The sequence below is a fragment of the Nyctibius grandis genome, chromosome 31 (assembly GCF_013368605.1).
Source record: "Nyctibius grandis isolate bNycGra1 chromosome 31, bNycGra1.pri, whole genome shotgun sequence".
NCBI classification, from domain to species: Eukaryota; Metazoa; Chordata; class Aves; order Nyctibiiformes; family Nyctibiidae; genus Nyctibius; species Nyctibius grandis.
Window position 1 is genome coordinate 1,424,147 of NC_090688.1, and position 21,842 is coordinate 1,445,988.

Sequence of the window (21,842 nt, forward strand, 5' to 3'; positions counted from 1 at the left end):
GCGGAGTCGGCCGCGCCTCAGCCCTCGCCCTGCAGCCGCCGGCCCCCTCACGTGACGGGGGCGTGCCGCGGGGTACGCTGGGAAGTGTAGTCCTCCCCGCCGGAAGCGCCGCGGCGGCGGCCATTGGCGGGACTCTGTTTCCCAGCGTGCCCCGCGGCGGGCTCGGGGGAGCGGGGCTCCGGCTGAGGTGGGCAGCGGTGAGCGGCGGGCCGGGGGCAGCGGGGCAGGGGAGTGTGGGGGAGACGGGGGTCGGGAGGGAGCGCGGGCGGCCGCGGGGAGTCGCGGTGCAGCGGGCCCGGCCCAGGGGAGGGGGTGACTGAGCTACTTCAGCCCTGGGGGTGTAACGGGGCCTGCCCGGGGCGGGGGAGCAGGCGACGGGGAACGGGGAGAGCCCTGGGGACGGGGCCTGAAGGGGCTACAGGAAAGCGGGAGAGGGACTTTTGACAAGGGCATGGAGTGACAGGACGAGGGGGAACGGTTTTAAACTGAAAGAGGGGAGATTGAGATGAGATATTAGGAAGAAATTGTTGACTGTGAGGGTGGTGAGACCCTGGCCCAGGTTGCCCAGAGAAGCTGTGGCTGCCCCCTCCCTGGCAGTGTTCAAGGCCAGGTTGGATGGGGCTTGGAGCAACGTGGTCTGGTGGAAGGTGTCCCTGCCCATGGCAGGGGGTTGGAACTGGATGGTCTGTAAGGTCCCTTCCAACCCAAACCAGTCTCTGATTGTGTGACAACGCGATGGGGGTAATGGGGACAGCGGGGGGGGGCGGCAGGGGAGGGGTATCGGGGCAGCCTGTGCTTGGGGAGGTATTGGGGACAGGCCTGGGGGGATGGTGCGTGTGTGGGGAGGAATCGGGGACAGCCCTGGCGCGGGGGAGGGATTGGGGTCAGCTCTGGTGGGAGCAGCGATTGGGGGCAGCGGGGGCGGGCGGTGCTGGAGAGCGGGGAGGGGGGTCCCGTGGAGCACGACGGCGGGGGTATGGAGGCGGCTGCCATCCTCGCGGGGGCTGCGAGCACCCCAGCTACGCTCTCCATCCTCTCCCCAGTGGGTGCTCAGGAATTTGCCTCTCCCAGCTGCTTTCTGCCTTGGCTGTGTAGGGCCAGCGGCCGGGACATGTCTGCCAGGGCCAGCGCTTGGGGGCTGCCAGGGGAGCGCAGGGCAGGCCAGGGGGTGAGGCTGGTGCACTCGGGGCAGGGTGAGCACAGACCGGCTGCACTGAGTGATTCTCCAGGGACTGCGAGAAGCGAGAGTGAAGGTTTTTGACGTGTGTGGTTTGGGTACCAGCTCTTTCACATATTGCCCTCAATAAAGACAGAACACAGACAATGTAATTTTTTTTCCCTCTCCCTCTCTGGTCTTAGTTTTTTGTGAGCATTAACTAGCTCAGGAAACTCTTCTCTGAACCTGTGATGAAGAGAGCAGGAAGTTAGAAATTAAGCAGGTAATTGATGGATTAATTTATCTGCTTTTTAGTGTTATTCTGGGCCAGCTAATGTTGGTCCTGTCTGCAGCCCAGGGCTTCTACATGAGGCCAGTCTGAGTAGGTGACAAGCGGTGGAACAGGCTTGTGCTGTGAACATGCGTGTTTCTGTGCTTTGTCTTTTCCTCTTGAGCCTTCTGTGGTTTTGCCCCTGAGTGGCTGAGCTTTACTTCTGGAAGCAGTTGTCCCAAAGTCAATATTTGTCTGCTGTGGGTTCCATAGTACCTGAATTAAGGCTTCAGCCCATCTGCTGAGGCACTAGATATGGCTGTGTAAACAGGCTGGGAGAGACCTGAGGGGAATTGCTTCCGATTGTGCTTTCTCACAAGCTCCAGGATGGGAGATGAGGGGGAGAGGGGGCAGGAAAATGCCCTGTACAGCCAGGTGTCCCCAAGGGGCTCCCATCACTTGGAGCTGTCTGTCGGGCTGACGTGGGAGGAGGCTAACCCTTGCTATCTGTGTTGTTCCCTGGGTGTTTTCTCAGCGACAGTGCTGCCATAAAGTTTCCCCATTCTCACTGGTTGTGCTGGGCGGCTTTTTGGGCATCTGAATGATACTTAAAAGCAGTTTTTTTCCTTAAAACCAGTGCAGAGTCACCGCTTTCTTTTTAAATGCAACTGGAGAGGCTTACGAGCAAGGCATTCGCTTGTGTTGTGAGTGCTGGAGGCTGCACTGGTTCCCTGCCTAGCCTGGGGGTTTCAAATCCACGTCTCCCGGATCCCTGCGGGGTGCCTTTGCTTTTAGGCTGTTTGCTCTTCTGAAATGTTTGGGGTCTGCTGGTTTGCAGCGTGATGTGACTTCTGAAAGCCTGGTCTGCAGTGATAGCCCTCACCAGAGGGTTAAGCTTGAACCACTTTCAGGAAATGTGTGTTGTGCCCAGGTCTTCTTGTTCCGCTTGTGCTCTGACATTGAATCATTGTCTTATGAGGGAGCGTTGGCAAGTTCTGCCGTTGCTGTTACGTGCAGATTCTGCCCCTCGATTTGCTTTCGGCAGAGTACTCTAGATTAAACCCTGGAGTACAGATCTGCGTAGAAGCTCTTGGTCTCGCTACAGTCATCGTATGGAAATGAAAATATAAAAGCAGTAGAGAAAATATCCTAAAGCAAGACTTCAGAAGCTGGTGGATTTTGCTGGATGGAAAGCTTAGGGTGTCGGGCTTTTCTGAGTTTGGCTGGGACATCTGCAGGTGGCACGAGAGGAGCCGGTGTCGGTGAATCTGGTCTTAGGGGACTTGCCCCAAGTCACCAGGTTGGTTTATGGTGAAGCAGGAATGAGTTCTGCTTTCCCACCTCCCTGTCAGCGCTCCTCTTTTGGCCTGTCCTTTATTTCTCCTACCACCTTTCTCTCTTTTTGGAGAAAGAAGTAGTGAGAAATAATCAAAACTTTAAAAACTCTTTACTGTAATATAGGCAGAACAAATTTTATATCAAACAAGGGGCCAAAGCAGTAACATACACGCGGTCATACAATGCACCTCAAGCAGATTGCCACAAAATTCCTTCACAAAATTTTCCCTCATCTGAGATGGTAAAATGTTTCACACGAAAGTCCTGTTCAAAGTACTCACGTTGTTGTCCGCCTGGAAAAACAGTGCTGCTTGCGTCCGTGTCCTGGTTTAAAAGGAAAATGCTGTCTCTTAAAATGACACGGGGCATTTTTGTCTCGGAAATACTGGTGAAGAAAAGCTCCGACTGTCTCCGGTGGGCTCGTGTGAGTCGTGTGTTGGGCTGTGAACTTGGGAGTTACTCATTGACCGCGGATGAGCACAGTGGAAAAAAGGAAGTTTGCTTCACGCCGTGGTTTCCTTAGCTTGGGTGGTTTTTTCCTCCCTCTGCAAAAAGTGGATTATATAGGAAGAAATCTCTGCAGTGACGTGCAGGGTGTTGAGTTTTGTCTATTCCCAACTAAACTACAAACGTTCCGGTGAATAGAGAGCTTATTTTATATGAATCTTGCACAAATTCATGCCTGGTTGGATGGTACCTGTTCACCTACCTGTTTATCTGTATTTGCTGCAAAATCTCTTTCCTTATGGCAGGATCTCGCAACTGGAGCGTGACTTGAGGGTGTTTAGGCTATACAGTGAATTTACCCCCCTTAAAGGAGTTTTAGCCACTGGCCATCCAAGCTGAGCAACGTCATCACTTATTACACACAAAATTTTTCCCTGACTGAACATCTGAGGCCTGTTATCCTGAGACCCTGCAATTAAGAGTTTGCAGAAATCCTGCCTAAATTAAGTGGTGAGCTGGGGAGGTATGAAAACAGTGACTCCTGTGCGAGTGTATCCAGAGCGGTAAACAAAAATATCATTGGGTCGGAGCCTGGAGTCTTGAGTTCATGCCTGCAAAAGGTTTGAGCTTGCCATTGTAGGTTCCAAACCACATCTTTCATAGGGAAATTACAGTTGTTGTCCCAGGAACTTCTGTGAGATTACTCATAAAAGCAGAGGTTGCTGAAGAGAGGAAGATTCGGTAGTTTCTGTCATAGCTTCTTTCCGTGATAAGGTACTCGGTCTTCAGAGCATTAAACCGTGGCTGAGATTTATCAGGAAATGAGCAGGTAGATGAGAAGAGCTGGGTAAGATGAGAACGGAGTGGATCACCAGAATGCTGCTTTCTCTGGGTTTTTTTATTGATTTATTTGAGTTAAAGCCACTCGACAGCACCACACTTGTCTCCCTGAGAAGGGAGGGCACAAGAGAGCTCCTGTTTGGCCACAATGCCTCTGTCAAGCCAGGATTGTGTCCCTCGGTCTTTCCTTCTGGTCCCTTTTCCAGTGGACAGACTGATACCCACCACCGTCTGCAGCTGTAAGACACTGGCACTGAAGTACCTGAACGAAATAATCCTCTTCTGAAGGTGGACCTTCCCGTTTGCTCATCTTTTGGTGAAAGATTCTTTTCTCGTAGTGCATTAGCCTGACTGGTGTTCATGTGGCGTTTGTTCTTCCCCCCCCCACATTTACAGATGTGCTGGGAGCAGCTGCAAATGGGTGGGGCGAAGTTTTAATTGTATTCTTAACTGTCTTCATACTCTATTTTCTATTCACACGTTTAAAAAAGGCAAAGCAAAATGCTTCCCTTTCTAAATCATAAGTTATAAAACGCCTGTCAGACACTGGGTAATGTCTGTAGCGTGGGAAAGCCCAGAGGCTTCAGCTGTGAAGGGCCTTCGTGCCAGCCTTTAACCAGGGAATCCCGGCCCTGAACAGCTCACTACTGACATGGCTTTCCTGTCTTAGGGGACAGGACCGGTACAAGCGAAATAATATGTTCTCCTCAATGCAGACAGAGTTAAGCTTGTGTATAACTGCATCTCTACGTACAGGAAGAATAAGCTGCCTGTGCACGTCCCACTGCTTATCAGAATGCCGTTGTCTCCACCAAGGACTGTGCTAGAACAGCTCAATTAAAAAGGAAAGGAAATGCGACCCCAACAAACTAATTGTGCCAGTGTAAACTCTGCAACCTCCAGACCAGACGCGGGGCACGCAGGAGGACAGCACAGAGGTGCAGAAAAGGGCGATGAGCTGCTGTAAATCCCGTGGGCTTTGGGTACAACGCGGCTATTCTGACCTCGGTGCCGGCAGCAGCGTGTGGCGTTTGTTGTGTTGTTGTAGGGGCAGTTTTTAGTCTAAGCTTCTTTCATTCTTGATAACTCTTGTGTACCAGCTGATTTTTTTTTTTACAGCAGTTTACTTCCCAGCTAACAGTGATTATCTGTTTGTTTCAGCGCTTGGGAAGGTCCACAGAGAGCCAGGAGCCAACAGATCATCTCAACACCTAAATGAGGCGTTAAGTCTGGTGAGCTTGTACAAATTTCTCTTCTGATGTATGTGCTTTGCTGGGTCCCACCCAGACCTGTCTGCCTCGGCGTGTTGTCTGGCTGCAGCTGGGAGGTACACGTGTTCTGGCACGGGCTCTCAGTGCACCCTCAGCCTTCGCCAGGTACCGCTAAAAGCACGTTTGTTTGCTGCTGAATAATACAAACCTGAAAAGTTGTTGACGGTGGGGTTGTGCTGAAGGAGATGCTGCCAGGTGGAGCTTTATATGAACAAGGAGAAATCGTGATCCTTTCTGTAAGGTTCTGGTGTGCCTGCTTTGGGCAACCAGAGGCAAGTAGTTTGTAGGGGGAACGCTGGGCTCACGGTCTGTCGAGCATCGTGCCGGAGATACTCCTGATTCCAGGAGATTCCTTGGGTGCTGGTTAGTGCCACGTGCTGACCTGATTTTCTTTCTCCAATAGATCTGTTGCCATCTGTCTGAAACTTCCCCGGGGAACACTCCCAATAGAAATGGCAGGTAAGAGCACCTCAAAATACGGCAATGTAGGGAGGAGAGCTTCAGAGAGTGTTTTTCAGTACGCTGTGATAGCTGTAACGCACCAGGCATGCGACATGTGTCCCTTCCTGAGATCTTAGTGATCCTAAAGCTCTTTTCTTACCTTGGTCGCATTCACTTTTACGCTGTATCCACTGTAGGTTTGTCAGCTGAAGTTACTGTTCGAGCGATAAAGGCTCAGGTGTGACTCGTCTGAAAGCTTTATGAGGATGGCATTTATTCACAAAAAAGTACATGAGAATAATTCTTTCCTTACAGAGAGGCTAAACAGCTTTCCACAGCATTCCTAGCTGTACTATTGATATTAATACATCTTAATTTTACTTGTAGTGAAATTAGTAACAAAATTCCTCCCAACTTTTTTAAGATAAGAGAAAGCCAGGGACTTGCAGACAGCTGCTCTTCCTTGGTAACACAGTCTGGTTTTTGAAAGCATGGGTTGTGCTTGCTGATCTAATGTGTGGATCCTAGCGTTGATGGGAGCGCTGTAGCATTCCAAGCTATGCAGTCAGACATGAAAGTGGATATTTTAATAGGATTTCTTTTGTCTGTTCTTGGAAATAACCCAGAACAGTTGAAAACCGCAGGGTGTCTGGGTGGGGAAAAGTGGTCATCTGGCTGCTGGGCAGCAAGAGAGAAGAGGTGTAATCCTGATCTTTGTGTACCTAGCAAACAATTGTGGAAGTACTTGGAGCATTTTGTGAGCTTGAAAAATGCCAAACTGCAGTGGCTGGTGCCCAGCAGGTCAGTTGGTTTTGGTCCCACCGTTTGGGGGCTTCTGCACTAGGGGCTGGCAGCGGCTCTATTGCCCATGACAGATCCGTGCTGTAGGAGAGAGAAAATGGAAGAGAGCAGAACCAAAGGAACTAGCTGCAGGTTGAGCTGTTGAAGAGGGACAGATGAAATTTTCCTCATCCCTCAAAAAAAAAAAAAAGGATTGTTAAAGAATCTGCTTTTAGTGGGGTTGGTTAATCTTGGTCTTCCTAACTTCCCTAGAGAGCTGTCTCTTTAGCTTTGAAAGCTGTGCCTCCTTTCTTTCCTTTGATCCAGCATTGCTGTGTCCTTTTGTAGGCTGCTGAGAGACCCTGTCCAGGAGCAAGGCCATTAGGTGTTGAGAGCAAACAGGAAATCAGTGCTGGGGAGTCCACATTCCTGTGGACTTTGAAAGCAGTGGTGGGACTTCAGCACTACGTGTGATGGGGTCAGCAGGAGGTGTTAACCAGTAACTGAGACCAGTTTTAGAGGGCATCTGAACGAATGTAAAATGCATTTAGAGGAGATGGGTGAGGAGAGGCAGAAGACTTAATGTTTGTTTTTATAAGGAAAAGTCTACTGAAAAGTCAAGTTGGGCTGGTGACTTCAGGCATTATTCCAGATTTAGTTCTGATGCCCTCACAGTGGGCGTTATCCTCACCATATTTTCTGCGTGAAAATATGCCTTTCCTTTGCATGAAGTAAAACCTTTTCTTCCCTAAAGCATGGCTGACAGCTTTAAACTCTTCCCTTACCTTCAAATGAAGCTAAGAAGCTGCTCCTATGAAATGTCTTCTCACACAGAGATAATGGCAAGAGAAGGGGAACTCTTGTGCTGACAGTTCTTGTTCAGACATTTCCTCTCGTCTTCTGTGCCATTTGGAGGTTTTCCCAGGACATTCTTCATCTCTTCCTCTGGTTGTTTTTAATTCTGTTTACTGGGGCTGAAGTAGACTAGAGACAATTAGTCACAATGCTCTGGAATCAAACTTTAATCAGCACTGGAAGGCAAGAACAAACGTTCCCAAACATGTAGAAAGGCACATCCAGGCTCACACAGATACACAGCCAACTCTGTGCCTCTGTCTAGAAGCTGACAGAAGCTTAAATGCCGAGGATTTAGGCATTTAATTACTTGATTTTAAAACATAACTTCTTCCCAAGGTAAGCTTTTCTTCACCGTTATCGCTTTTGTCAGCGTTTGATTTATTGTATCTGAATGCAGAGCTTTTTTATCCTTTGTTTTTCTGCTGGGGCTTAACCTTACAGGAAAAACTTGACTTTTAAAGAAAAAAAGGGTACATTCATGAGTCTTGTCACAACAAAATCATCCCTGATCTCTGGCTTGCCTTCCCTGAACTGGATAATATCTGAGTACTGAGTACTCAACATTCCAGTTTGAGAGATGCTTTCCAAAGGCGCCCTTCCTTACTGTCACAGGGACGTATCTACTACAGGTCCTAAGGCCAGCAAACCTACTTAATTCAGAGCTTGTGTCTGGAGGTAAATTCGCTTGTCTGGACAATCGCCAGCCTTTCCTCTTTGGTTTTCTAAGAGGTTGTAACTAAAAACCTCTGTGCAGCCTGTTCCCCCCAGATGTTGCTGGCTGCTTCCCCCCTTCACGAGGAACCTCATCCCGAAGCTTATTTTAAGGCTTTTTGTCTCGCGGCGCCTTTCACACAACTTTACACTGAGGTGTAAAGGTATCAGATCCACGTGTTGCTTATGAGCTCGTTCCTATTCCTCACTCTAAGCCTTCCATGTGCTAGTTTAAATGTCGTGGCCACTGCTGAGGAAGGAGACCAAAATGTTTGATGTCCAGAGTGAGGATGAACACGCTGCAGTGAGTGACGTGAATGGCCAGGGCTGACCGTGGTTTTCTCCTTCGATTCTTGTGAGTCCCCTCAACCTAGAGGCCCACGGGTGTGTATTGGGAAGGTGTGGAGGGTGTTACACTTGCTCAGCCATATGAGAATGTTTCTGCTCTCAGCTAATATCTGTGTTCTGCCTTGTAGAAAAGGTGAATAACTTCCCACCGCTCCCCAAGTTTATCCCTCTGAAACCGTGTTTCTACCAGAATTTTGCTGATGAGATTCCCATCGATTATCAGTCTCTGGTGAAGAGAATCTACCACGTATGGATCTGTAAGTTGAGTAAGAAACCTGTGCTGAGAAAATGTATATGTGTAGTGAAAAACCATAGATCTCAATGACTTACATGCTTTAAAGTTTTGACTGCAATTAGTTGATGAGAAACAATGATTCCTCTTAGAATACTGTAATATGACTTTATGCCCAAATTTTAAGCTGCCGTGCCTTGAATCTTTGCTGCAGAGCTGCTGTTGAAGAAAGGAGAGAGTATCAGTGCTAGAAAAGTCTACTAGTAAATTTGAGGAGGAAAAAAGCAGACCACATTTGATACCTTTATTAATGTCAAGTGATGTTTTACTGCCAAAAATAGCTCTCTTAAAGTAATTCCCAATTCACCTAAAATAAGATGAATAGGAGAATTTTAGGCAAGAAAATAAACGTGGCTTGTTTGCTTGCTGTCTCCCCACCTGGCTAAAATTCCCCCTTGTTTGTGCCATCTATAAATTTCCCTTCCCATCTGAGGCAGCATCTTCTAGCCGTGCGCTGTCTCCCCCTTAGCTATCCGTAGCCTGCAAAACATCCCCGTCCTGCTGGAGAAGGGTGCTGATCCTCTTGGTCACAGCTGGGGATTTGCTGATATTCTGGATGAACAGACCTCCTGGCTGGGGGTTGTGTTGTCTGGCTTAGCCATTCAAAAAGTCAGTAATGAAAATTGACCATTCTTCTCCAAGGGATGAAATCGGATAAACAAACATGGTGTGGCAGCCCTAGAGAACCACAGGGAAGGCTTTGGAAGATTAAAAATCTTTTTGCCTCGCTTATCTTTTTTTCCCCAAATGCTTGTCATCCTATTTACCCTCCTCACCGAAGGAAAGCTTGTTTTCTGCCAGATATGCATTTGGTGGCACGGTTTTTATTGCAGATGCATAGGATGTGTGTATGAGAGAGATTTGTGTGCACAAATAATAGCATAATCTATCGCTCCATTGTTCTTTTCATTCTTTAGAGATGCTGAAATGAGCTCTGTAATTTTCTTGCCTGAAGAAACTGCTTGTCCCTTCAGACTAACTGGTTAAACGGTGCACGCTGTAAAGCTGCCTTTGTGGGGCCTTTCCCTAAAACAAAGCGTCCCTCATTCCAGTTAGCGGCAGGCTGGAAAGGTGCCAGCCATTTGGGCAACGAGGCTATCGTGGCATTTTCACCGGGGGTTTTAAATTCCCATCTGCAGCACACTTTCTTTTGGGGTTTCCCCAACTTTTTGGGATGGGATGAAGAGAGGGAGACATGGAGGGAAGGTGGTAAACAAGAAAAGGCCGGTGTTAAAAATAGAAACATAAAAGTCGTTGCTAGAAGGTTGAATGCTCATTACGTTAATTGGATGTGAACATTTTATTAAGGTGGATGGTGATTTGGAGAAACCTGTACCAGAGCTCCCACTGCTGGAGAACAAACTCCTACCAGATACACAGGGAGAACCAGAAGTTCCTTAAAACTTTATAGGTGCTCTTGGCTTGGTGGTGTTTTTTTTTTATTAAGCAACTTTTGGAGAATAAATTACTTCTGAAAATAAAAATTTGAAGAAGTACAGCTAATTACTCTATAAATGAAATTTAAATAATTAAAATTCTTTCTTCCCACCAGTATTAAGATACATCAAGCCATTGCTTATAAAACCTTGTTGTTAGCTACTCAGAAGAAATTTTCTTTGGAGTAAAACAATGTTTTATTTTAACTCTCATGTCATGTGTATGTCAGAAGCAGCAGCTGAGTTCGGATGCTTTCCACTCTAGATTCTCCCGACTGTGGTGTCAATACTATTTTATGACCACACAACTGTGTAGCTGTTTTGCAGCCCCTGGGCTGCCTGAAGGGAGGTTCCAGAAGGAGGAAAGAGAAGAGTCAGAAGGAGAGGCCAGGCTGGTGTCGATGTCGGAGGGCGAAGCAGTGATGTGCAGGCGTGCTGCAGAGCCACCACGCGTAGTGAAGCAAGGAATGGGCAGGGCGTGTTCGCTTAGCCGGGTGAAGAGAAAGTCAAGGATTTAATTTTGACTAAATAAATGAGACCAGGGTCCAAAGTGTTACTGTGAGCTCATCACCAGGCAGTACTGAAGGGTCTGTTTTGTTTGCACCCTCCGCCTTCTCATTTCTCTTTATCGGTGCTCATTGATACAGGTTACCATGAAGTTTTTTAAGAGTTACAACCTGTTTTCCAAAACATGAGCTTGTAATTGGGCAAAGCCTCTTCGACCCTGGCAGAGCCTGGGGGGATGCAGGGACAGCTGCAGGGGTCACTGGAGTATTGAGGGGAGTGCGTGGATTTCGTGCGTGTCTACTTATCACAGCACTGGTGCGCTCTGGGGGCCGTTGTCAACGGTTCCCTTTTATCTGCGTGGCAGGAACAGGGATGTGAAAGGGCCTTTAAGCCACCCCTGTAGTCCTGTGTTTTCAGCCTGATTGGAGTTAGCTTATCCCCTTGCTCAAGGCAGCACTTGCAAGCCCCAAAGCTAACTTCCAGGCTTCCTCAGAGGCGCAGGGAAGCAGAGAGCGAGCCCGCAAGGCGCTGTGCTGGCTCTGTAGTAGCTCCTGAGGCAGCCTCAGCAAGCACAGAGACCAAAGTCGTACTGAGGCTGGGTGCAGGGCAGTGCTTTACACCCTTCTCCTCTCATAAAGGGGTTTTGCTACAAATGGGAATTAAACCTTGCTTGAAATTCATAATACAGAATCACAGAATCAATGAGGTTGGAAGAGCCCTCTGGGATCATCGAGTCCAACCGTTCCCCTGATACCACCGTGTCAACTAGACCATGGCACTAAGTGCCATGTCCAGTCTTTTCTTAAACACCTCCAGAGATGGTGACTCCACCACCTCCCTGGGCAGCCCCTTCCAATGGCTAATGACCCTTGCTGAGAAGAAATGCTTCCTAATGTCCAACCTGAACCTCCCCTGGCGAAGCTTGAGGCTGTGTCCGCTTGTCCTGTCACTGGTTGCCTGGGAGAAGAGGCCGACTCCCACTGCGCTCCAACCTCCCTTCAGGTAGTTGTAGACTGAATACTGGACTGAGTCTGTGTTGGTTGCACTGGTTGCTACCCAGCTCTGCATCCTTTGGCAAGTCCCCAAAGATGTTCCTCGCCCCTCTGCCGCAGCAGCCCCTCTGGAGATGGATGTGTCTGTGCCTGGGGTCACGCAGGAACCTGCGACTCGCTCGCAGCGGCTGTGTTCCCACTGCAGCGTGGACCCTTCCTGTTATAGTACCGGGTGTTTGTTTCCTTTTTGCATGAAGACATGAAGCTGCACAACCTCATGTTCTTTCCTCTGCCCTCTTTACAGTTTACTGCATCACCCTGGTAGTGAATATAATTGCGTGCCTGGCATGGTGGATCGGAGGAGGTTACGGGGTCAATTTTGGTTTGGCCATCCTCTGGCTCATCCTCTTCAGTCCCTGCGGCTACGTCTGCTGGTTCCGACCTGTGTACAAAGCCTTTCGGTAAGTAGAAGCCCACGAGGCAGTTTTGTTTCAGTTCCCTCTGGGAGAGAGATGTGTTGTTATTGGGGAGTGCCCCTACGGAGATCCGTCTGTCTGGGATAAAGATTGATGTCTCAATGTCTTGTTTACTTTCAAAATGAAGAAGAATGTGGCTACTTTTAAATACTAGATGTAGGACTGAGGGTCACCTGCCTGGGATCGAAGGGGAGCAGCAGCAAGTAGTTTGTCACTTCCATGAGGGTGAAATTCATATTTTACTGAAATATCTCAAGCTTAGCAGCACCCTCATATCAATACAGCATCAAGATAAATACTAATTTGGTAAAGCTTCAGTGAGGTTTATTTTGATGGAAGACTATTAAAGTTATTAGTTTTTGAGAACTCTTCTGGGTTTTGTCTCTAGATACTTGAGAGCTTGGCTGCTTTGCTTTTTAGATAAAAGCAGTTCCCTGAAGCGAGTCCTTCTGAAACTCCACAAATATTTAAAGCCATCCTACGTTTTCACTTTAATTAATAATCATTTGCATTGGCTCATGCTTGCTGTGGATCACGGGGCATTATTCAGCCATTAATGCATAATGTTTGTCAGAGCTGTGAAGGTCCCGAGCAGTTTCCAGCCTGACACAGGGAGAGGAGGCACAGAGGAGGGGAGGGACCTGCGCAGCGTCCCACTGCGGGTCACCAGCAGACCCCACACACCAGCCAGGGATTGGAACTCTGAAGGTGAAGCTCTTTCTGGGTTCCTCATTACCAGAATACTCTGGGTTTTGATTATTCACCAGATTCTGTGATGAGTTGGTTTAGATAACAGCAAAAGCAGCTGATAGAAATGGGAGCTGGCAGGTGGGGCCCTATCTATGTAACACATGCTAAATTAATTGTTTAAATGCTCTTTTGAATTTACACTCTATACTAACGACACTGGACAGTTCATGCACTGGAGGTGCTTAAAACATCAGTGACTGCATCGTGGAGTACAGGGGAGGATTATTTCTGCTGGAAACGGAAGGCCACTGGGTTGGATTCATCTGATTAAAAGACATGAAAATACCAGCTCTGAACTCTTGCCCTCTGGGTCTAGGGTTTTGTCCCCATCCCTAGTTCAGAAGCCCGAGAGCCTCCGAGTCTGGCTAGAGCTCTGTTCAAAGAGCAGTTCCCATTCTGAAGTCTGGGAAAAATTACTTCTCCCCGTTGACCTCCTCTGGGCTTCACAAGGACCGTTTCTAATTATTTCTTTAATGTTGTTTGTATGTGTTTATGCAACTGAATACTGAAAGGTCCCTGAGGTTACTCTGTGTAAAGACTTCTACAGTTAAAAAAAGAATAAGCCCTCGGGACAGGCCGGCAAGCCCAGAGATCATCGACTTCTGACATCAGTTGTAGAAGAGGCTTGAAAAACACTGCAGTGGGGCAGCACTGTTGGTCATGGGATCGCAGCAGGGTGTGATTTAAGAAAGCCAGGTCAGACCCGCTTGCTAAGCTCATCCTGGGCAGAGGCAGCCCGTCAATATTGGCATCATGTACCGCGAGGCTGCTTTCGTAAGACCTTCGTCATACGTCTGCATCCAAAATTAAATTAGCTGCAGAGCTTTGGCGCTAGGGCAAAGCTGTTGCAAATCTGCACCAGAAAGCTGGATCAGAAATCACCTTTTCTGTGTATCCTCACTAATTCCCACAGATCCTTTCAAATGAAGACTCCTCCAGCCCTTTCAGGTTGTAGTTGCAAGAGTCTGTTTGAAGGCTCAGCCTCGAGCCTAATCCTTGTTAATTGGATTATGATAGGCACTGCTGTGAACAGCCCATGTTTAAAGTCTTTCTTTCACATTGCTCTACCCTGAGGTGATATTTGAAGGGCGGGATCATGAGGATAGTCAGGGATGGCAAATTTCTTTCACAGCATCTCTGTGGCCATCTTTTGAGAGATGAAAGATAACCATACCAACGCACGTGGCTCAGAGCGGCAGGGGTCTGGCTGGAGGGGTCCTGCCTCCCTCATTTCCTCTTCAGGCATCAGGGGCTAGAATTATAATACTAATAAACATGAAAATAATAATAATTAAAATAATAAACATTTAAATACTTTCAGGGTTTGAGGAGGAGCTGGGAATGGCTGGAGCTCTTTTGTAAACTCCCCCTTGCACCAAGCTGCCTCATAAGCAACTGAAGTGGTTTTTGTAAATCTGTTCTGTAAATCATGGGCCCTTTGAGTTCCTGAGAGAACAGGAATCATTTATATAATTAAAAATGATAGTTTGGGGAGTTTTAGATGTGCCTGGGCTTACAGTGAAAGGCTGGCTCATGGACATAGCTGGTTTAATAGGATGGAGATGTTCTGCTGCAGTTCTGTAGCAGAGCCAAAACTCGGGCAAGGCAGTGCTGTGCCCCAGTGCAGCCATGAAGGAGAGACCGTGAATGTACCTGGCCAGTCTTCTCGCTTGGGTTCGTTAGCCATTGGAAGGGGCTGCCCAGGGAGGTGGTGGAGTCACCATCTCTGGAGGGGTTTAAGAAAAGACTGGACATGGCACTTAGTGCCATGGTCTAATTGCCATGGTGGTGTCAGGGCAATGGTTGGACTCGATGATCCCAGAGGGCTCTTCCAACCTCATTGATTCTGTGATTCTGTGTGATTCTATATTCATGCTGCCTGTTAGACCTGCATAAATTAAAAGACCTCACACATTCAGGACCTTCTCAACCTATACGTCCCGGAGATGTAGAGCCCACAAAGATGCGAAAGCCGGACGGGTACCACCTGCTTCTCTTGGGGCTGTTTTTCCTCCTGTTACATCCCAGAGCTGGATTATTAACCGTGGGCATGTAAGCACGATGACGAGCAGCCACTGAGACATTCCCAGCTGGAATTCTCATGCTCAGTGATCACTTTTAGCGTATGGGCAAACTCTGCCTGCCAGTGTTCAGGCCCCCTTGTGCCTCCTTGCCCGTGGCTGAGCTGCACAGGTATCGGGCTGCTCTGTCTTCAGAGGTTTGGGGAGAGAAATGATTCAGGCACTCTGTGTTCTGCAGGAGACTGCTTCTCCTCATGCGTCATCATACGCAATTACTTTGGTAGAGCAATTGCAGGAGCCAGGGGCATTGGAAGAGATTAGGCGCTGATGATTCATGGACCTGCGTGCTTCCACTGCCAGGGAAAGAGGAGTAGCCTTCAAAGCACATAGCTGTAGAGGGATCTCTTCTGAGCTACCACATTTGAGGGTTTGTACGTCATGGGGTCACACATAAGTGTGAAGCCAGGTGCCAGTCTCCCCCTAACTTCCTCTCTTCCCTCACAGGTCGGACAGCTCGTTTAATTTTATGGCCTTTTTCTTCATCTTCGGCGCACAGTTCGTTCTCACGATCCTGCAGGCGATTGGTTTCTCCGGATGGGGAGCGTGGTAAGGAGGATGCTCCTACAGTCTTAGAGCTGAGTACGCGGCTCCCGTGCCTGAGAGTTTCAGGCTATGGGCTTGTTTCCGTGAACTTTGGAGAAACTGGTGGGAGTCTGTACAGGGTGGAGTGGAAGAAGCTTTCTGTTTTCCTCTGTGGCATAATTATATTTGCTCTTGGAGTACACAGTTCTGTTTTCATTGCTGTATCGGCAGAAGTCAGATATCTTCATCTGCTTGTTCTTTTTAGCACCTTCCTACAACGTCCATTTCTTTTTTACCATTTAACCAGCCAGTTTCAAGATTCATCTGATCCTCTCTTAGCATTACCCTCAAATTATTCGCAGCACATGGTGAGCAGCGCACGATGACTCACCGTTGGCCTACAGAGCAAGTATTGTGAGAGTTGTCCTAAAATAAATGGGAGCATTTTAGTGTCTGTCCCTGGTTATGTTATAATTGTTTGGCATTTTAACTTTCTGCCTCTAGAGACTTGAGAGCAATTCCTGCTGAAACTACAAATAACAGAAAGTCCTAGCACTCCATATAGCATTTTATTTTCGTAACTGCTGATGTTCTCCCATTGCCCTACCTGGTTATTGCCAGCAAAGGAACAGAGATGCAGTGTAAATCATAGGACCCTGATGTTCCCTGTTGCTAGGTCTGGTCTCTAGACACACGACCTCTGCACAACCAAAAGCACCTTGGGAATAAATCTTCTCTTCGCAAAGTCCGTGCAGCCGGCTGTCCCCTGAAGGTCTGAGACTGGATTAGCCAGGGATGCTGGCAAGCGAGATTTGAGATCTAGGGGAAATACCTGCCTGAGCTGCATTTAATTCTGTCCATTTTCTCCATTGTTCTTTTCATTTTCACGAGCTTTAAAGCTGCCTTGTAATTTCTGGGTGTGAGTAAACAGTTTTTCTGATAATAAGGACACTTAAGAGAGCACTATAATGATGTTTCTTTCTGTTTCTTCCAGCGGATGGTTGGCAGCCGTTACTTTCTTCAGCACCAGTGCTGCAGCTGCTGTGTTCATGCTTTTTCCTGCCATTATGTTTACAATGTCAGCGGTCGCAATGTTCATCTGCATTTTAAGGGTGGGTGCTTCAGATGTCTCTCTGACTGGGAGTATCTGCACTTTGTATCACAATTATGTGAACAGGCAGCTTAGCAGCCGCTGTTAAGCCATCGCTGCATTTAAAGGTTTTATCGTGTAGTCAGTTGGTGTCTCTCAGAGTATCTAGAGGACAAATCCAGATAACACGAGACAGCTGGGGCTGGGTGTTGTCACCATTTCGCGTGGCGATGTTACTTTACGTCACTCGAAGCAAGCTTCATTGCTCATTGGGATGGTCATGGATGGTAAAGGTGAAGCATCTCGAGATGGCCTGCAGTGGGGATGGGTGGCAGGGTGGGAAGTGGTCCTCACGTCTCTGCAGAAAGAAGGATTTGGAGGTAGGGCTGTCTGGGAAGCTTCCGTAGGCTGATGGCAGAGGAGGAGAGAAGGCAGAAGCCCTGCTGAAGCAGCAGTGTTGGTTTTACAGAGGTTTCAGCCCGCTGGCCTGGGTTAGCTGCCTTGCCGTGGGATCCCCAACCTGAATCCCAAACATGTGGCTGAAATGGCTTCAGGTCTTGGGTTGATATTATCTATTTGCACCTCTGTGCCCTGTATTATTACATTTTGTTCCTTGGAAAAGTAGCTCTTTACAGAAAGAGAGAAACAAATACATGCTATAGTACCAAAGTGACTATAGCTCTCCTCAGGAAGGGGTGTGGGTACCTCTTGCTGATTTTCCTCTTGTTCTCTTGTTCATCCATTAGGTACATAAAATCTACCGAGGGGCTGGTGGAAGCTTTCAGAAAGCTCAGGACGAGTGGAACAGCGGCACGTGGAGGAACCCCCCCAGCAGGGAGGCCCAGTACAGCAATTTTTCTGGGAACAGCCTGCCAGAGTATCCCACGGTGCCCAACTATCCCCCGGGAAACCAATGGCCTTAAGCAGCAACAGCTGCAAACTGCCTGGATTCTCTTCTTTTTGGTCTTTTTATTATTGTTATTTGAAAAGATCATTTGCATTCCCCCCCCCACCCCAAGCACCCCAGTCATCCTGGGGACTTGTTTTGGTTTTTTTGTCTCCTCATCGCTGCAGAAGATCTGTGCTGTCAGCCCTTGCCGCCTCGGGAGCTCTGCACGGCCTTATCAGAAAGTTTTTTTTTTCGTTTGTGTTATTTGTCTTGTTGCAGACTGAGGAACCAACCGTTCACTGCCCTTGCTTGAGGGACTCCTCTCATGACCACACGTGGAAAGGCTGACTTCCCCTCGACGGCGAACACTACTCCGATCGCTCCTTCTCCCGCCTCCCTGCTTGGTTCCCATCAAACGCGCAGCGTTGTAACGAACACAGAGCATTAGTAGCAGCTGGTGTTTACTCTCCCGGATGAATAATCTGGAATTTGTCACTCTAAGGGAAATGCAACACCTAAATTATTTGGTACTAGTGATATCGAAGGTATTTGTAAAATCTACAACCTCATTCGCTTGCGCTCTCTGGTGAAGAATCCTTTAGGTGACGGTGCTTGCTGTGGGTGAGTGGTGTTCAGATGTGAAGTCCACAAGAGTCCTCGTTTGTCTGGCTGGGACTCTTGTCACGCTAGAAGTCTTGCTTTCCCTGCTGCCAAAAGTTTTTGCCAGATCTGTGTGCTTCAAAGGTGCAGATTCATCTCATTTGGTTAATGATTGCTCGCTAAAAGCCCGATTCAAAGCCCACTGGAAACTGTTGAAAAGCTTGCTGGCATTGGGCTTTGGACCTGGCTACCTGGGTGATGTTCACCCTGTTACAGGTAGGCAGCACGAGACCTCTGTGCCATCTAACTTCCACAAACCATCCAGGTTTTGTGCTGACCCAAGAAACACAACTACGGTACACACCTTGCCCCGTTGGGACATCCTTTTTTCTGGGCTCCCAGCCAGTAGCTGGATGCAAGAGAATTATTGATCTCAGTGTTGGGGCCCAAGTGTGGTTTGGGAGTAATTCTATTACAATGAATAGTTTTAATTCTGCCTTTTGCTGAGGTAGTTGAAATCCAAACACGATGCAGTGGGGTCTGGTAGACCAAGGAAAGCTCGTTAGTCCTCGTAACTGATGTTAGCTGTGCAGACCTGGTCTGTGTCTGTGCAGACAGAAGCGCTTCCCTTCCATGTACAAGCAGGGAGAGAGAGATTTTTGCCTTTCTCCAAGAATCAGCTAAAGAGAGGATAAAGCTGTTGTGAGGGATTGTTTTCCCTGAGAGCTTGCATCCATCTCATCATTCATCTCTATTCTATGCATGCACATCCAGGACTCCTGTAGCCTGAGCCATCCAATTCCCCCGTGTCCCACAGCGATCCAAGCAGCCAAGGCTGCAGTTTTTTCTTCTCCCCCAACAGCCTGCTGTGAATTTTTTCAAACCTGTCAAAACTGGGAGGTCAGTTCCCAATATTTTTAAAGGGAGTGAGTGTTCAAAGTCTTCGGCTCTGAAAGTTTCGGCCAATGATCCTGTAGAGGATGGAGTGCTCCACTGGGGAGGCTTGGGAGGTGTTGGGCACCCCGTGGGTCAGACCCAGAGCCTGTCCGGCTTGGCAGGCTGGCGGCTGGGATGCCAGAGATGTTATGGTGTAAGTGGAGTCACTCCAAATTCACACTGAGTAAATGGAAAACAAAATTGGCTTCTGGAAGGGGACAGGGAGCTTGTCCTAGCTAGGTGGAATTGATTTGCAAGTGATCTTTTGAAAACTCTCTACATGTGCCTTATCTAATAAAATAATAGTTCACGAAGGAGAACTTTTCCTTCCCCATCGCCCCTGCAGAACTTCCCGTTTGCTCCATTAGCTTTCCCCGTGTCATACTGTAAATACTAACTGCAGTACAGCTTGGAGTCTGCGTGACACCTTTGGTACTGGGGCCAAACCGAAAGCAAACATGAATCAGAGGGCAGAGCCTCCCTGAATTTCCGTTTACAAGCAACACCGACGCCCTGCTGCAGAACCAGCCTTTTGCTGGGTCTGGGTTATTTAACGTCCTCCGAACACGAGGAGGTTTTTTCTTGCGAGTGTGCAACGTGCTTGTGAGTAGGAACGCTGAAAGCCTTCTTAACAGAACACGACCCCATGGCGTTGTCAAGCTTTTAGGTGCCTCTGTCTTGTGTCAAGTGTAATTTTAAGTGTTCTTTGTCGCTTGCCATCAGAGAGTGATAAAAGAACTGCCTGGAAATACGACTGCACTAGGGGAGAGCGAGGGGAGGTTAACGGGGCCGAAAGCGAGGTTGGCCACACTTGGAAGCTAGAACGTGGTGCACCCCTGTACCACGCTCCCTCCAGCCCTGCCCCTCGCCATCCTCAGCCTCTTGCCAAAATTTTTTGAAAGCGATTGGTGTTTGTCCTTTTTTTAGTGTGTCAGGCTGGAGATTTCAAAGGAACCAAGAGGAGAAGCACTGCTGGGAACTCTGCATCCTGCTGCTCTTGGTTTGTGGGGTTTTTTTTCCCTTGGATAATCTGGGGGCTGTTTTGAAGCACCCACATTCAGTCACCTTGAAAATGCTTGATGCAAGGAGAGGGGGTACTTAGGAGCATGCTCCCCAAAATACTTGGAGCTGGACCCCAGAATCGTGCCCCATTAGCTGTCACTGCCTGAGATCTCTCCAGAGCTTAAACAACCCCCTCTGGATGGGATCTGCCATCTCTCAGCCCCCCCCTCCATCCTTTTCAGTGCCAGAAACCGTAATTCCAGAAAGTTGACTCAACACGCTGCCGGAACTGCCATGGCTTATTTTTTTTTTGGACTCCTCTGTATGGTTTTAAATGTTTACATTCAATTTCTAAGAATTCTTAACACCGTTAACCTGGACCCGGCTCCCGGTTTTGTTCACACGTGGCGTGTACGTGTGCGATGTTTCATGTCGCTTGTGGAGCTCTGGGGTTTGTTTGTGTTGTGTTTTTTTTTTCTCTCCTGATCACAAGACAATAAATGCTCATCCTGTGCTTGATGAGAACTGGCCGCATCGGAGAAGTGTGTCTGTTCCTAGGTAACCGGAGTTATCTGGCAGAGGGGAATGGTGAAATCTCGATTTTTCCTCCAAAGTCTCCCACCACATGTTGGTTTTTTCCCTTAAAAGAACAGCCCGTTTACGGGTGAAGCTCATCCTCTGTGCTCGGGACTGGTGCGAGGGTGGCACACTGTGGTTTGTACTCTTACAGACGCCTCATAAGCCTTTACCAAAGGTGCTGCCGTTATTTTCTAACAAAGGGAATGGAGGACAGAGGTGTGGGTGGTGGGGAGAAAGTCCCATCTCCCGAGTGTCGGGGTCGAGGTCTTTTTCCTGGCCTCTCCTTAGCGGGGCAGAGACTCACACCAGCCCCTTGCAGCGCTGGCTTCTGCCTTCTCTGGTTTATTGCCCTGAAAGAGATGGTTATTCCTGGAGTAAACGGGCTGTTTGACAGCAAAGTGAGTTGAATCCCTCTATTTAGCCCCAAATTACCTGAATTACTCTGAATTTATTGCCCCAAATCACCATATTGTGGCTTCGTACCCCAGTTCCGCTCCATAGCAGATATTTAATCCTAAAAGAGCCATTTTCATTACAGCTGCTCGATATGACATCTGCTAATCTCAATGTCTTCCTTATCTCCAAAGCCTTGTTGCCAGGTACCCCCTTGCCCAGCCATCAGCATCTCACTTTTCCCCCTACAGCTGCTCGCTGCTGTGCCAGCCGTGTGTTGAGCACCAGCCTCAAATGCCTTTTGCTCAAATTCTTCCTCCGGGCCCTCAAAATCGAAGCACAGAATCACAGAATCACAGAATCAATCAGGTTGGAAGAGCCCTCTGGGATCATCGAGTCCAACCATTGCCCTGACACCACCCTGTCAACTAGACCAGGGCACTAAGTGCCATGTCCAGGCTTTTCTTAAACACCTCCAGAGATGGTGACTCCACCACCTCCCTGGGCAGCCCCGTCCAATGTCTAATGACCCTTGCTGAGAAGAAATGCTTCCTAATGTCCAACCTGAACCTCCCCTGGCGAAGCACGAGGCACAACTTTTAAGCTCCTGCTCCAGCTGCTCCTAGGGCAGGTCCTTGGCACTCGGGAGCGAAGGGTTGTTCGCCTCCGCCGCGCTCCCTGCGCAAGAGCCGGGGCTCGGCAGGAGGACGGGGCAAGGTTCATGGGGAAGGAGCCCGAAGCGTGGGGGTGGAGGGGGTGGTTGTGCAGCCAGGCTCATCCCCCCCACCCCGAGGAGCTCCCCAAAAGTCTCGGGGTCCCCAGCGTCAGGGTGGGGG

At 48.5% G+C, this 21,842-nt stretch overlaps 1 protein-coding gene across 3 annotated transcripts; it reads left to right on the forward strand.

Moving 5' to 3' along the window:
* The first annotated feature begins 118 nt into the window (after window positions 1–118).
* Window positions 119–20,561, forward strand: SCAMP4 (secretory carrier membrane protein 4). Of its 3 annotated transcripts, none has more exons than XM_068420532.1 (8): window positions 119–187; window positions 5,214–5,284; window positions 5,727–5,782; window positions 8,590–8,718; window positions 11,993–12,149; window positions 15,440–15,541; window positions 16,512–16,629; window positions 17,354–20,561. In XM_068420532.1, the coding sequence occupies exons 3-8, from the start codon at window positions 5,776–5,778 to the stop codon at window positions 17,528–17,530; spliced, it is 690 nt and encodes a 229-aa protein (XP_068276633.1). In that variant the 5' UTR covers window positions 119–187; window positions 5,214–5,284; window positions 5,727–5,775; the 3' UTR covers window positions 17,531–20,561. The 3 variants fall into 3 exon arrangements, with proteins under 3 accessions (XP_068276633.1, XP_068276634.1, XP_068276635.1); XM_068420533.1 differs by having other exon boundaries at window positions 165–197; XM_068420534.1 differs by lacking the exon at window positions 119–187 and adding an exon at window positions 1,053–1,439.
* The last annotated feature ends 1,281 nt before the right edge of the window (window positions 20,562–21,842 follow it).

What these genes read in the sequence shown, in the direction of transcription:
- SCAMP4 (XM_068420532.1), top strand. An exon ending in TTCTCCGGATGGGGAGCGTG is followed by an intron (nt 15,542 to 16,511) that starts GTAAGGAGGATG and finishes TGTTTCTTCCAG; the next exon opens with CGGATGGTTGGCAGCCGTTA. An exon ending in TGTTCATCTGCATTTTAAGG is followed by an intron (nt 16,630 to 17,353) that starts GTGGGTGCTTCA and finishes TTCATCCATTAG; the next exon opens with GTACATAAAATCTACCGAGG.